The sequence below is a fragment of the Pristiophorus japonicus genome, chromosome 17 (assembly GCF_044704955.1).
Source record: "Pristiophorus japonicus isolate sPriJap1 chromosome 17, sPriJap1.hap1, whole genome shotgun sequence".
In the NCBI taxonomy this organism is placed as follows: Eukaryota; Metazoa; Chordata; class Chondrichthyes; family Pristiophoridae; genus Pristiophorus; species Pristiophorus japonicus.
In genome coordinates, this window is record NC_091993.1 from 22,187,042 (window position 1) to 22,202,726 (window position 15,685).

Genomic DNA, 15,685 nt, shown 5'->3' on the forward strand with positions numbered 1-15,685 from the left:
CAGCCCACCCTCGGTTGAGACAGGTAACTCAGGTATGGGCTCTGAAAACCTTCCATATACTGGGTGCTCTATTTGGCCAGCTTCACCTGTGACAATATATTCTCGGAATCAATCAGCATCTTCAGGAGAGAAAGGGCAAAAAAACTGTGAAGAGGACATTACAGCCAAAAAGACTCGGTTAGGTTTCCTGACCACGACCACCAAGTCCCGCTCACCCATCACCCCTGTGCTCGCTGACCTACATTGGCACCCGGTTAAGCAATGCCTCAATTTCAAAATTCTCATCCTTGTTTACAAATCCCTCCATGGCCTCGCCTCTCCCCATCTCTGCAATCTCCTCCAGCCCTACAACCCCCCCCGGGATGTCTGCGTTCCTCTAATTCTGCCCTCTTGAGCATCCCTGATTATAATCGCTCAACCATCGGTGGCCGTGCCTTCTGTTGCCTAGGCCCTAAGCTCTCGAACTCCCTGCCTAAACCTCTCCGCCTCTTTCCTCCTTCAAGACGCTCCTTAAATCCTACCTCTTTGACCAAGCTTTTGGTCACCTGCCCTAATTTCTCCTTATGCGGCTCGGTGTCAAATTCTTTGTCTCATAATAAACTGTTGTTGAAGTGATCTTTCCCAGCTCTTCAGGGTCTCTTAGTTGGACAGTGCCTGACCAGAAAGTTCTGTATAGGAAACCATGAGAATAATGAAGAGCTTAGCTACTGGCTGACCTGGTTAAGTCAATGCTGAGGCAAACACTCCCAGGTTCAATGGGTTAGTTGATCTCAGCCTGGGCTGGTACTTGGGCAACCCTGGTTTGCCTCAGCACCTTTGATTTAGGGGGTGGACAATCAGGGTTCCTGCTTCTGATCACTGCCCAGTGAATCCAGCTGAAAAGTGCACATGTTGACATTAAGTGAGAATAGGCTTCTGCGTGGTTGTGATGCACCTGTGGGGGAGAAACTTAGGGCTTTGGCAGCTGAAGGCAAGGCCGCTAATGGTGGAGCGATTAAAATCGGGAATGCTTAAAGGACCAGAATTGGAGGAGCTTAGATATCTCAGTGGGTTATAGGGCTGGAAGTAATTACAGAAATAGGGAGGGGCAAGGCCATGGAGGGATTTGAAAATAAAGATGCGAATTTTAAAATTGAGGCGTTGCCTAACCGGGATCCAATGTAGGTCAGCGAGCACAGGGGTAATGGGTGAATGGGACTTTGAGTTAGGACATGGGCAGCAGACATTTGGATGACTTCAAGTTTACAGAATGTGGGAAGCTGGCCAAAAGTGCATTGGAATAGTCAAGTCTAAGGTAACAAAGGCATGGACGAAGGTTTCAGCCGCGGATGAGCTGAGACAAGGGTGGAGTCGGGGGATGTAATGGAGGTGGAAATAGATGATCTTAGTGATGGCGCAGATATGTGGTCGGAAGCTCTTCTTTGGCCAAAACTCACTAGCCTTACCCATGAAGAATGGCCACTTGACGAGGTACTGGAGGTGGTCCGGTGCTCGTGGAACCGAGAGCGTCATGATAGTGGGAGAGAATAAAAGATGGTATATTATATTTACTGACTTGGAGGCACTTCCCACTCTGTCTTAAAAATTTGTGTTTACAGTTTACTTAAACACAACAGGTTGCTCGCAGCCACTTGGGATGAAGTCAAGGCTCATCGGAGACAAGCAGATTACCACCTCGAGTACGTACAAAATGTGGGGAATTGACGCGTTCACCTGGGCACCATGCTTAGCTCGTCTGGACAAAAAAGGGAAAACCAATGCATGGACTGCCGAGGTCAACAACCAATCACAGTGGCTTCAGGTATCAGTGCCAAACCTTCTTGACTAAGTGAATGCGATTGAAGTTCAAGGCTACTCTCATGATTTAGTGAACAAATAAATTGGGGCCTGGATGCTGCCATGATTGGGTAGGTGGTCCGTCTCCCTCTGATGGAACGCACCCGTGCTTTTGTAAGGAACCTGTACCCTCATGTTAGAATTCGAGCTGAACTTGTTAAATGTGGATCCAGGAAAATTGTCTTCCTGCAAAGGGTTGCAAGAATGTGAAATGCAAGGCCCCTGAAGGGCGGAAATGTAAAATCAATTGATGTGTTTAAAAGAGGGAGCTAGATGCTTTCTTGGCAGTAAGGGTATTAAGTAATGTGGAGAGAAGGTAGAGATTTGGGATTAAAAAGATGGAGCTGCCATGGCTATCACAATGATGGAACAAGTTCAATTAATTGAAAGGATTGCTCTTTTTCTTGTTGTAGTGTATTTGCTTAATAATTCATAGCTACGTATTTGCTGTAAAGAACTAGTTGGTTTATTAGCAAAGGTTTACCAATCAAACTGAACATTACCAGTTCATCCACCAGGTTCACAACTGCACGCCTCATCGTGGAGAACCTGAACTCAAATAATCGGGGTTTTATTGAGTCTTGTGAACATCACGTGACTGGCTAAGCCACTCACAGTGCAACAGATCCACAAGCCTGGGAGCTTGCTCACAGGTGCATACATTACACTTGTGTTCCAACCACAATCTGGTTTCATGCCCAGGAGCAGAGCTACTGGAAATAGTGGGAGATGAACCTCAGTCAGTGGTGAACTTCAAATGCACATTGCTATGGAAAAATAGTCCATCATTTGGGACCAATGTTTAAAATCTGAGCAAGTTATTAGGATAAGTAAAACCATAACCACCCATACATGTGTAGAAGATAATAGTTCCAGGTCCTGTTGGGATCATGTGAGTAACATCTGTGGAATGCCCAGGTTTGAGTTGATTAGCGTAGATTATAATGTTGCATTGATATCCTTGAGTTTTTACATCATCATCTTTGGAGGAGGGGGTCAATGAGATGTTGCCCAAAGTTGTATCTAATTGCCACTTGTCCGCTGTGGCTGTTCACCTCCCATAAGAGTTTGAGGTGCACAGGGACAAGTTTGATTAATATCAGGGCCAAGTAAGACCACCAAGATTCAGTGACTAGGCTCATACAGGAGGAATTGCAACTTGGGTGGGGGTGCGAGAGTGTTTCCACCACTCACAGAGCCAGGCTGCAGTACTGGTCACTACCTTCAGGAGCAGCAGAGTGCTGGCATAAAAATTGGAATGAGAGATGATATGCGCTGCATGGAGTCCATGAGTTTGCAATTGTTATACGGTCTGTTGTCAGTTCGATTGGACCAGTGTTCCTTTATTATTCTTATCACTCAGACGTACCTTCTGTGATATCTATCTGTTGTCTCTTTTCCAGATTAATCTATTGGTTCCTAAAAAAATCACTGGCATCATCACCCAAGGAGCAAAAGATTTTGGAGTCCTTCAATATGTAGAATCCTTTAAAATTGCCTACAGCGACGATGGACTGTCATGGTCTATTTACCAGGACAACATCACAAGGACAGACAAGGTAAACAGTATGGTGTGCTATGCATTTATGGTGCTGTTTGCTAAGAAGTCCAACAGACTCAAGAAAACTTCAAAAGAAGTGAGTGGGGGAAACATTCATATTTATTCTTGCTGGTAATTGTGGCCACACTGTCAGCTTGGCTCAGTTGCTGGCAATTCCACCTCTGAGAGAGCAGATTGTGGGCTAAAACTCCACTCCAGGTCTCGAGCACCTAATCTACACTGGCAATACCGAGGGACTGTTGCATCGTCAGAGGGGCTGCCCTCCTGATGAGGTGTGAGACTGAGACCCCCATTTGCCTGTTCCAGTGGTCCAAGTGAATGTTACAATAAAATGACTGGAAAACCCGTGGCCACCATCAGAGGCTTCCTGCCGGCAGGGGAATATTCCTGGAGTCCTGGCCAACATTCCTCCCTCAAGCGACGGCACCAAAAACAGATGGTGGGATCTTGCTGCGTGCAGAATGGTTGTTGTGCTTCCCACGTAACAGTCACTGCATTTCAAAGCAATTTGTCTTTATGGGAAGTACTTTGGGACATTTCTGAGAGATAAGCTCCTTACAAACACAAGTCTTCTTCCTGCTTAGATTTAGGTGTGATTGAGCAAAGGCTAAGAGTTGGAGCAGGGTAACGACACTCTTCGACCGATTAAGCCGTCTATCGAAGGGAATTCTCCTCCAGCATCCCACCTGATGCTGAGCAAGAGAATACAGCAAATAATCAGAAAGGCAAATGGAATGTTGGCCTTTATTGCAAAGGGGATGGAGTATAAAGAGAAGTCCTGCTACAACTGTGCAGTGTATTGGTGAGGCCACACCAAGAGAACCGTATACAGTTTGGGTCTCCTTATTTAAGGAAGGATATATTTGCATTGGAAGCAGTTCAGAGAAGGTTCACCAGGTTGATTCCTGAGATGAAGGGGTTGATTTATGAAGAAAGGTTGAGCAGGTTGGGCCTATACTCATTGGAGTTTAGAAGAATGAGAGGTGATCTTATTGAATCATACAAGATTCTGAGGAGGCTCAATAAGGTAGATGCAGAGAGGATGTTTCCCCTCGTGGGGGAATCTAGAACTTGGGGGCACAGTTTCAGAATAAGTGATCGCCCATTTAAAACAGAGATGCGGAGGAATTTCTTCTCTCAGAGGGTTGTAAATCTGTGGAATTCTCTGCCCCAGAGAGCTGTGTAGGCTGGGTCATTGAATATATTTAAGGCAGAGATAGACAGCTTTTTGAGCGATAAGGGAGTGAAGGGTTGTGGGGAGTGGGCAGGGAAGTGGAGCTGAGCCCAAGATCAGATCAGCCATGATCTTATTGAATATCGGGGCAAGCTCGAGGGGCAAAATGGCCTACTCCTGCTCCTAGTTCTTATGTTCTTATGTTATGTAGAATGCCAGAAGGTTTCAGGCCATGAAGCTTGCATGTACCTCACTGCCCTGACTGTGATTTCCCTCCCTCTGCCCCTAGAATGTCCGCTACTGGACACTCCCTCCCTCCCCCTGGAAGGGGGTGGGCGGGGCCTGGGAGCCAGTGGATTTCCATCCTTTCAGCCCAGTTACTGCCGCTTTCTGGGACCACCATGTAAAAGAATATATAAACTTGCATTTATATAGCACCTTTCACAACCACCGGATATCTCAAAGCGCTTTACAACCAATGCAGTACTTTTTGAAGAGTAAACGCGGCAGCCAATTTGCACACAACAAACTCCCCTGCTCTTCTTCTTGCCCATGGGATCTTTTGCGTCCACCTGAGAGAGAAGACGGGGTCTCAGTTTAACATCTCATCTGAAAGGCGGCAACTCCAACACTGCAGCACTCCCTTAGCACTGCACTGGAGTGTCAGCCTAGATTTTTGTGCTCAAGTCTCAGGACTTGTGGGCTTTGAACCCGCAAAGGTGATGTAAGCAGCTGCTAATGTCCTGATTTTGGCCAATGGTGCGAGAGGGCCTTGAAGTGGTCTCCTCCTCCAGTTTTCCCCCAACATTTACCCGCCAAAGGCCTTGATCTCGGCCCAGGCCCTTGGTGCGAGTCTCCCTCCTGATTTCCAAGGTACGTCGGCCCCTTTACGGTCGCTCACCGCTCTTCTGGCGGTGCAGTTTATGTTGAGTTCGCTGATCTCCGCAAGGGCGAGTGTAGGGGGCTGTTCCAATTCGCCTCAGGCTGTTGGGTTAAGGAGGGTAAAAATGTGAGGCTTCCCACTCCTGTTGTCAAACCAGTGACCCCTGCTGGATAGTGTGCGCTGGTACATCAGAGGACGGGGTTAGGCTTGGCCGTGGTGCCCCTCCACAATTCGGTGGTCTGCCAGCACTCAGTGTCTAGGATCACATGAGGAATGGTAAATCAACTGAGGTACCAGAGCCCACGGAATCGTACCCCAGCCGTTTGAGGAGAAGGGCGGTGGGGGGGATTGGGGATTAAAAAGCTTGTAATCAGAATAACAATGACCATTTTCTTTGCTTATTGAAACCATCACTGTAGGTTTTCCCGGGGAACTATGACAACTACAGCCACAAGAAGAACATATTCGATCCCCCATTCTACGCACAGTTTGTGCGGGTCTTGCCTCAGACCTGGCATGAGCGGATCACCCTCCGTGTGGAGCTGTTGGGATGCCACGAATAGACACTGACTTCTTGCATGCAATAGAAGCGCATTCAATATGTGTTACGTGCTGATCTGCATCACTGTATTGTACCTGTTTATAGACACTGGAACGCCAGCTTCACTTTATCATAACCTTTCATCGGCAGAGGCTGATTGACCATATTCTAAAGCGACAAGACCCAGAATATTTGTAGCCTGCCTCCACCTTCACCTGTGGCCCTGCATGACTAGCTTGCCCCATGTGCCCCTGGACCTCCGGTCACAGCTTTGCCGCGGGACATCAATGCGAATTGCTGCTGTTTCCTCTCCTTCTCCTGCTTAATAGCAAAGGAAGGCAAGGGAATGCTATTGGGAGGCAGGGTTACCTCAGTTTCAATACAGTGAGTGAAAGAGCCCGATTAAAATGAGATGATTGGGGCAGTTGATCCTACTCCTGACGTGAAGTGCCTGAGTTCCACTTGCTAACTGGACGGAGCACTGTGATTGAAATCAAGAGCTCACCCTGTGGAGAAATCTCAGGCCTGTGTCCCATCACTGCTTGGTCCAGCATCCCTGACAACGATCCGGAAGCGATTGGGATTGTGGCCAGAAAAATGAGTGGGTGACATTAAGTGGATTAATGAGTGAAAACCTCTGCTCCACATTAGCCTGCTTTCTCTCCAATGTGAGAGAGATCAGAAAGGATCTTTCACTGCACCACATCATTGGCAAGATATTAAGCTGGATAGTCTCTTTGTAGATTTGGATTATGGAGTGAAATCTCTAAACTTGCTGGGTGTAATTTAAACTTTTGACATTAATGTAAATCAGGCGATATCGGATCTGTTGTCCATCATACACTCTCCTTATTATCATTTCTGTAGACTTCAGTGTAATATGAAAATCGGGAGAGCTGTATAATGGCCGGCCGGTTCGAAAGCACCCATTTTACACTATCGCCCAAAGTCACAATTACTCCCGTAATCTCCTCTACTGGAAGCCTTAAGGGTTAGTAGTCCATCTTGCAATGGGGTACAGTATGTGTGCAAGACACTGGGACAAAATAAGTGGATCCCATTTTGCTATACAGTGAGCTTCTGCAGGATTACAATCAATGTAATGGCTGCGTCAGAAGTTCAGGGAGCTGCACCTGCCAACGACTGCAGTGTGCAGTGGTCAGAGCAGCCACAGATTGGGCCAGACTGAACGTCTGCAGGAGGGCACCTGGGCAGTGGATGTCAGTGACATCCTGAGACTGAAGACAGAACAAATGTCCCACACAAAGGCTAGTGGAAATCTGGAACTCTCTCTCTCCCTAAAAGCTGTTGAGGCTGAGGGCCAATTGAAAATTTCAAAACTGAGATTGATACATTTTTTGTTAGGCAAGGTTATTAATGATCACGGAACCAAGGCAAGTCGATGGAGTTAAGATACAGATTAGCCATGATCGAATTGAATGGTGGAACAGGCGCGAGGGGCTGAATGGCCTCCTCCTGTTCCTATGTTCCTAAATGGAGAGCAATAAGTGTTTGGCAGGTTACAGTCTCCCATTTATCCCCTCCCCTGTCCCCCCTGCCCATCCCCCACCCCCCTCCCCCACCACCCAAAGTCTTAACAAAGAGCATTACACTCCAAACAAGTTTACAGCTGCTACAACTGACAAAGGCATCACCTTCAACTAAATTAAAAAAGCAGGATTAGTGAAGAGGCCAGTTTCTAATCATACACCATTTTAATTAACAGAGAAATTAGACACTTCTTATGGGAGACACCTGGAGGTGATACCTTTGCTCGCTTGTGGTTGCAACCTGTCTTGTTCCTTTGCCGATTTCCCCTTCAGGCCATGTGCACTTGTTACTCAATAGCCGGTGTGTAGATCAACCCTGCTCTGTCAGGGAATCGGAGAACGCGGGGGGAAATCAGAGCACTTGTGTCTGCACTGCTCACTTGGCAACATGTGCAGCACCATGAGAGTTTGTGAATTATCAGTGCCCCATTAATGTTGATAACACTGTCCATTCAGAAATGCTCCATAAAATGATACACCTGACTTTAACACACACAGACTTGTGAATGTGCCTGCAGGCAAACCCCAGTAAAACAAGGTACTTTTCTTACGGATGCCGTTTAGGTATTTATTGACTTATTAACTTGCGTCACCAGCTCTTGCACCTTGGTTTTCCGATAGATTCGATGTTGTGGCTTAGTTTGCTAACTGAGAATTTTAACTCATTCATTTGTTGGTACGGCATTTATATTTTCCATGGAACTTCCCATGTCATACTCTCTATACTGATAATGTCAAGTCCATATAAATGTTTGAAGCAATTTGTAGAGTAGAGTGACACTGAACCGATGCACGTACAGGGAGTATGTATCCCAATTGCAAAATTAATCAGGCAATGGGAAAGCTGGACGCCCTTGTCCAGATACACAGAACAATCCTGACAACCCTGACCGAGGACCTTCTCCAGGAGCTTTTATATTATGTTGGTGCTGCCAATACCCAGTGATCAAATGGGACAATGGTCTTCTCATCTGGGGCTGGGGGATTGCTATCTGTGATGCATAGAAAGCCACGGTTGAACAGTAAAGATGTGAGAATGGATGAGCTTCTGGAGGTTGGCCTGATTACCTTTGGGGATCAGGGAGTATTTATATAGAATTCTGCCTGAGGAAAGTAAATGGATCAAGTGAAGGACAGGATTGATTGTACATCAGCAAGGAGGAAGATCAACTTGTTGAAGTAGAGTCTGTGATAAAGCAGATTTTACATGGACTGTAGGGGGTGATTATATGGGTGGAGTAGAGTCCATGATAAGGTAAATTATAGATTGATGGGAAAAATGGTCTTTTTTCAATCTATTGTTTCTCGTGTTCTAAGTTAGTGTGTGTGTGGCTGGGGATCGGGGAAGGGGGAGGGGGCAGGTACAGAGATGGACTCAGCCAATTGGGAAAACAAGGGAACCAAGATCAATTGGATGCATGTATGCTGCAGAATGGGTGCTTTGGAAGACTTTTCCCAACAGTGGACATTTTACAACAGTGACTAGTAGAAGCAGGCAGCCGATTGTTGCTTCGGACCAAAGTCTGTGCTTGACTGAAGTCGGATTCCAAATGAAGCTGTTGAATCATAGAATCTTACAGCACAGAAGGAGGCCATTCAGCCCATCGAGCCCATGCCGGCTCTTTGAAAGAGCTCTCCAATTTGTCCCGCTCCCTTGCTCTTTCCCCATAGCCCTGCAAATTTGTCCTTTTCAAGTGCATATGCGATTCCAATGCTTGTGTGTCCTGGTGAAGTTGCAGGGTGCGGGGTTGTATTAAGTAGGAAGTTAGGCAAGGTTTCTTTCTATGGCCTGTGTTTCTTGGCTTTTCTGATTGTAAATAGTATTGGCCTAGATTATCGTGAAAATGAGTCAAGTGACATTGTTTCAGCTAACCCCTTTCCCCACCAAAAAAATCCAACAAAACTCAATGATGCTGACTTTTTTAATCAGTGGAGCATGCTTAACTGCTGTCAGGCATCATGGGAATGTCCTGTGCTTATGGAATGGGGTCATAAGGTCCTACGATGCATTAAGGCCTTTCCAATGAGGACAAGAGAAATGAAAAGATCTTCCTTTTTGGATTAACCCTTCTTGTGCTGAATGTCAGACAACTTGCAAGCTCTTAATCTTCGAACAAAAATTGTCTTGCGTTATAAATATTGTAGTGTGTAGAGCACAACACACACTCTTTCACTCACTGTAATCTCTGATTTAGGTAAGAACTAACCCTACTGGATTTTTATTCAATTATTGGTGCAAACAATTAAAGGGGATTAAAACAATGTTTTCTAGCTTTCTGTGTCTCAATATCAGTTTTGAAACTCTGTATCGCAGCAATAATCCTGATTCATTTGATAGACCAACACGTTTAAGCTTTTGTTTTCTTTTCAACTTCAGTATCCTGCACCGTGTTCCTTGACCCTTCATTGAGGTATATCACACACACACACACACCTTCAATTCATTGACAATTTGCAAAGCATCTGTAGTTTAAAAAAGAAAGACTTAGATTTTTCAGCGCCTTTATAACAGGCAATTAATACTTTTTGGAGTGTAGTCACTGCTGTAATGTAGGAAACGCTGCAGCCAACTTGCACTCAGCAAACTCTCACATACAGCAATGTGATAATGACCAGATTATCAGTTCTTTTAGTGATGTTGGTGGAGGGATAAATATCGGCCAGGACAACGGGGAGAACTCACCCTGCCCTTCTTCAAAATATCACCATGGGATCTTTTATGTCTGAGGGGGCAGACGGAGCTTCAGTTTAATGTCTCAACGAAAAGGTGGATGAAAGTGTGAGAAACGGACGGGGTGACATTCGATACCGCCACATTTGGGGGTGGTAACAGCCACGAGGTGGGAGTTCCTGTGCCAGGCACGGGAGTCCCGGCCCGTGAGCTATATTGGGCTTACCGCCTCCTCGAGGATGGGGGCAGGGGTGGGGTGCAAAGCCATGCGAAGTTTGCATTGCTACGCAGTGGGACGCATAGCGCAGGTGCGGGCTGCAAGATCACCGCACGGACCCCGCTATCTACTAACAAGACGGTAAGTCGGCCATTTTCTTTTGCTGCCGCACCTCCCCTTTAATATTCGCCCCGCGAGCGGGCTCTAACACTGCCTGCGGCACCTTCGCGGGGCGCAACCAAATTTTCACTTCGGGACGGACACGGGTCGCTGCGCACGGTGATGACGTCATCATCGGCGGCGCATGGTGCTGTGCGCAGCCAATAGGAGTGGGGCGCTACCGGTTACCACCGTCACTAAATTCCCACGGCATTTCGCTGGAGCCGGTAGCGGTGCCACGCCCTGTCGAAAAGTTATTTGCACCCGGTTAGTGCCCCCGGAGGTGCAAACAACACGAATTCTTCCCCCGAGTGTCACAATGTGTGAGTTTTGTTTTAAAGTGACAACAATTTAAGATTGTGACCTGAGGATTGAAGCGGTTTTGTCATTTAGCTGAATAGGTTGATTGCAGTAAGTGTTTAGAAAAGAAAGACTTGCATTTGTCTAGCACCTTATCACATCTCTTAGAAATGTCTCAAAACACTGCACACATAGTACATTGGTTTGAAGTCCAGTGACGTTCTAATGTAGGTACATGCTACCGCCATTTGTCGGACAGCAAGATCCCACGCAGCAATAAGATGATGAAGGATCAGTTCATTTGTTTTTGGTGGTGTTGGTTGAGGGAGGAATGTTGGCCAGGATACTGAGAGAATTCTCTTCTCTTTTTCAAATACTGCTGTGGGATCTTTGGCACCCACCTGAAGCACTGGAACAGGGAGATGGGAAAACAATGGACATTAGATGTGGGAATAAAAACATTTCTAAATGGTGAATAGATTTATTGAACTGAGTCCGCTGATCCACGCTCTCGTGGCATCAAGGCCCACAGTGCCATAGGGTTGGGGCCAGGACAATCAGCTTTGGTTCCCTCCCCTTTCCCTCACCAGCGACACCTGCTGGAAACCGCGTGTATGGAAATCAGTCACGGATAGGATTGGGCTCGGTTGTCATGGCCCCTATGGTTGAATCATCATAGGCGGTCCCTCGAACGAGGATGACTTGCTTCCACATGAGTTCACAGATGTTTCAATGAAGGACCCGATGTTCCAGTCCTGAACTCCAATTGAGAGGGGGTGGAAGATGCCTGTGCGTGGATTTTTTTAATGTGTGGTGACCGTTGCACATCAGCCACCACACGGGCTTGACAGAGCTCGGCCTTTATCCAGTGGCAAGGATTAACCAGGACGACTGGAGACCTGCTCTGCTGAACGGATCTAGTTCACACACATATCGCAGTGTGGGCTGGACCGTGCTGCCTCTGGGCCCTCGGCTCTTCTGGGCCCCATACCCTCATTCGCCGCACCTCCGCCCACGATGTTTCAGGGCCCGGCGCTCCAGCTCTATTTGTAGCCCCGACCTGCGGTGGTGTTCTCACACAGCTCGGGGCGGCCTGCGATGTTGTACCCTCCAGTTGAATAGCCAACCAAAACTTAAGTATAAAAAATGGCCACTTGGGTGAGATACCAGAGGCCTATGAGTGTCTGTTGAACTATATGGATAAGAGCACAAGCCTGTGTTGTCAGGAGCTTAATAATGGTTGAACAGCCTGCTATCAGTCACATTCTCGGCTCACAGAGGCAGACTGGCCACCTGGACGATTTATTGCAGGGTGACCAGTGCTCATGGACCTTCGGCATAAGTGGGCAAAAAACATGCATACACCTTTTCCTTGCACCGGATCCATCCCCCTCCACCCTTGCCACTCAACCTCCAGCAAATCAGCCGGGGGAACAAGGAATGTTTTCACTTGTGTTGTATTTGCCAACATCAGAAGTCTATTTGCCAACATCAGAAGTCTGCAGGAGGCCGTTCAGCACCGATTCATTCACAAGCACAAGTTTCATTATAATACCATCAGGTATTGAGCTTGGGGGTGATGTAGAATCTGTGAATATGTGGGTTCGTTAGGGGTTGGGGAGAGACTTCAATGCTCCCACATATAAAGGGAGCAGCTTTCTCCTCATTAACAAAACAAACTAAGCTTCTTTTGTAGGAGTGAACTGGAGCGAGCGGGTAGAATATCCTGCAGTGCAGGGGACGTTTGAAATGTGCCAGGAAAAACTTCAAACACCTTTAATTTCAGACCCATAATCCAATCTGGAAAAGACATAAAACAGTTCCTCAGGCTTACAGAAATCAGTGCCTTTAAATATATCGTAAAATGAAAGTGGCCAATTGTGACTGTGTTTCATCTCGTCCCTGACCATAAGGTCTATTCATTCCACTGTCCAAACCACATGAAGAGATGGTTTTGAGTTTTGCACTATCCTGTCTGGTGGATTCACTCCAATCACTGATTAGAACTGGACTGATGGCCAACTTCAAACAACAGATTTGTGGCCAGTTACACACATAAAAAAGAATTAAAGTGTTGGATTGAAAAGATAAGCAATAATCCCAAAGCAAAATTCGGGCACTGTAGAACTTATTTTAGTACAGGTACATGGTAAATTAAGAGAAAAATGGGATTGGGTGGCTCAGTGAGTCAGAATGCTGTCCTATCTTCTCTGGGACTTGAACTCAACTTCAGTCCAGGCTGGTGTGAATCTGGGGAGTATTTGATGGGCTAGCGCAGAAGGTTGTGGCTTCAAGACCCATTCCAGGAACTTGAACACATAAATCTAGGCTGACACTCCAGTACAGTGCTGAGGGAGTGCTGCACTGTCGGAGGTGCCGTCTTTCGGATGAGGCGTTAAACCGAGGCCCCGTCTACTCTCTCAGGTGGACGTAAAAGATCCCATGGCACTATTTCGAAGAAGAGCAGGGGAGTTATCCCCGGTGTCCTGGCCAATATTTATCACTCAATCAACATAACAAAAGCAGATTATCTGGCCATTATCACTTGCTTATGTGCTAATCTCTCACCGTGTGGGTTAACCTTGCACTATGTGGGAGTTCCTTTCACTGTGGCATTGCTGCAACCACTGCCAAGCAAAGTTTAAAATGTTTCCCTAAAGTTCATCTTTAGTGGTGTCCCGCACTCCAGGACTTGGACAATCACTGGGGCTTCTCAAGCAGAAAATGGGGTACACTCGCTCTCACACTCACACATAGAAATCCATACAGACACATGCCTTTCATGCACAGATATATGCGTATATATACACACACACACACTGTTTAACTGCAAGTACATCTGGTCTGGAACAGAGGGGCACAGGCTGCCTACCTTCCTATCTCAGGGGAACCATGTTTGTTTTCAATGTCAGTCGGCATGAATACTGAGATACTGCTGGGCTGAGCCAGGCCCTGATCACATCCACAGACGCTCACAACCAGAGCCAAGCCATCGTCTCACCGACCACCGAGTCTGCATCGAATCCCAAGCAACTTTAAATGATTGCAGAGGAATAACAAAGATGTTTCCAAACTCTTCTCCTGGACTCTCAGCAAAGTTATTTAATACAGAGTGGGACTAATTTATGCCTGTTTGACTTGGGTTCATCCTCTGCACACTGTCCCATCAAACCCTCCCAGGGCGGGTACAGTATGGGTTAGATACAGAGCAAAGCTCCCTCTACACTGTCCCATCAAACACTCCCAGGGCAGGTACAGCATGGGTTAGATACAGATAATCCTCCCTCTACACTGTCCCATCAAACACTCCCAGGGCAGGTACAGCATGGGTTAGATACAGATAATCCTCCCTCTACACTGTCCCATCAAACACTCCCAGGGCGGGTACAGCACGGGGTTAGATACAGAGCAAAGCTCCCTCTACACTGTCCCATCAAACACTCCCAGGGCGGGTACAGCACGGGGTTAGATACAGAGCAAAGCTCCCTCTACACTGTCCCGTCAAACACTCCCAGGGTGGGTACAGTATGGGTTAGATACAGAGCAAAGCTCCCTCTACACTGTCCCATCAAACACTCCCAGGGCAGGTACAGCATGGGTTAGATGTTAGATACAGATAATCCTCCCTCTACACTGTCCCATCAAACACTCCTAGGTCAGGTACAGCACAGGTTAGATACAGAGTAAATCTGTGTCTACACTATCCTATCAAATGCTCCCAGAGCAGGCCATCATAGGCAGTCCCTTGGAATCGAGGAAGACTTGCTTCCACTCTTAAAATGAGGCCTTAGGTGACTGAACAGTCCAACATGAGAGTCACAGTCCCTGTCACAGGTGGGACAGATAGTCGTTGAGGGAAAGGGTAGGTGGGACAGGTTTGCCGCACGCTCTTTCTGCTGCCTGCACTTGATTTCTGCATGCTCTCGACATCGAGACTCGAGGTGCTCAGTGCCCTCCCGGATGCACTTCCTCTACTTAGGGCGGGTTAAATACAGAATGAAGCTCCCTCTACACTGTTCCATCAAACGCTCCCAGGTTCCAAGCACATCACGGGTTAGATACAGAGTAATGCTTTCTCTACACTGGCACGTTATGCATTTCCTGATCAAGTACAGCATACGTTAAATGCATGCAGTTTTACCCATTAGTCTAACGCGCTGACAGTCTATTACCCTCTATGTAATTCATTGACAGTCGTTTACCGTAATCAATTTCCTGTGACAATGTAATGAAGTAATATACATCCCACATTTTTTGGTGGATCTCTCAGTTTTGTAATCGAAGCTCCCGTTGACAGGAGTGACTCAGGAAATGTTGAGCAAGCCAGGAACATGTGGCTGAGAGCGGTACCCAATATGGCCAAACTGGTTTGAACAGGACTGTGAACTTTGTCATTTATTTGGCATGAAGGATTTTCACAATGCCAGACAGGAAGCTGGGAGCAGCAAGGATCTAATGCAACGCTTTAAAGAAGCAGTTAATCTCAGAGCTTCCCCATTCTCACTGATTGCAGCAATGAAACAGAGAAACATAAAAAATAGGTGCAGGAGTAGGCCATTCGGCCCTTTGAGCGTGCACCACCATTCAATATGATCATGGCTGATCATGCAACTTCAGTACCCCATTCCTGCTTTCTCTCCATACCCCTTGGTCCCTTTTAGCTGTAAGGGCCACATCTAACTCCCTTTTCAATATATCGAACGAACTGGCCTCAACAACTTTCTGTGGTAGAGAATTCCACAGGTTCACAATTCTCTGAGTGAAGAGGTTTCTCCTCATCTCAGTCCTAAATG

At 46.8% G+C, this 15,685-nt stretch overlaps 1 protein-coding gene across 5 annotated transcripts in view; it reads left to right on the forward strand.

The window, feature by feature from the left end:
* LOC139227600 (lactadherin-like) overlaps positions 1–9,807 on the forward strand; it is an 83,698-nt gene extending 73,891 nt beyond the window's left edge. For 3 of the 5 annotated variants that reach the window (XM_070858468.1, XM_070858472.1, XM_070858470.1), the window contains 3 exons: positions 1,599–1,801; positions 3,240–3,395; positions 5,874–9,807. In XM_070858468.1, coding sequence (XP_070714569.1) covers positions 1,599–1,801; positions 3,240–3,395; positions 5,874–6,017 — 503 coding nt within the window. In that variant the 3' untranslated portion in view covers positions 6,018–9,807. The remainder of the gene's footprint in view (positions 1–1,598; positions 1,802–3,239; positions 3,396–5,873) is intronic. The other 2 variants (XM_070858469.1, XM_070858471.1) reach the window with 1 other exon arrangement.
* The last annotated feature ends 5,878 nt before the right edge of the window (positions 9,808–15,685 follow it).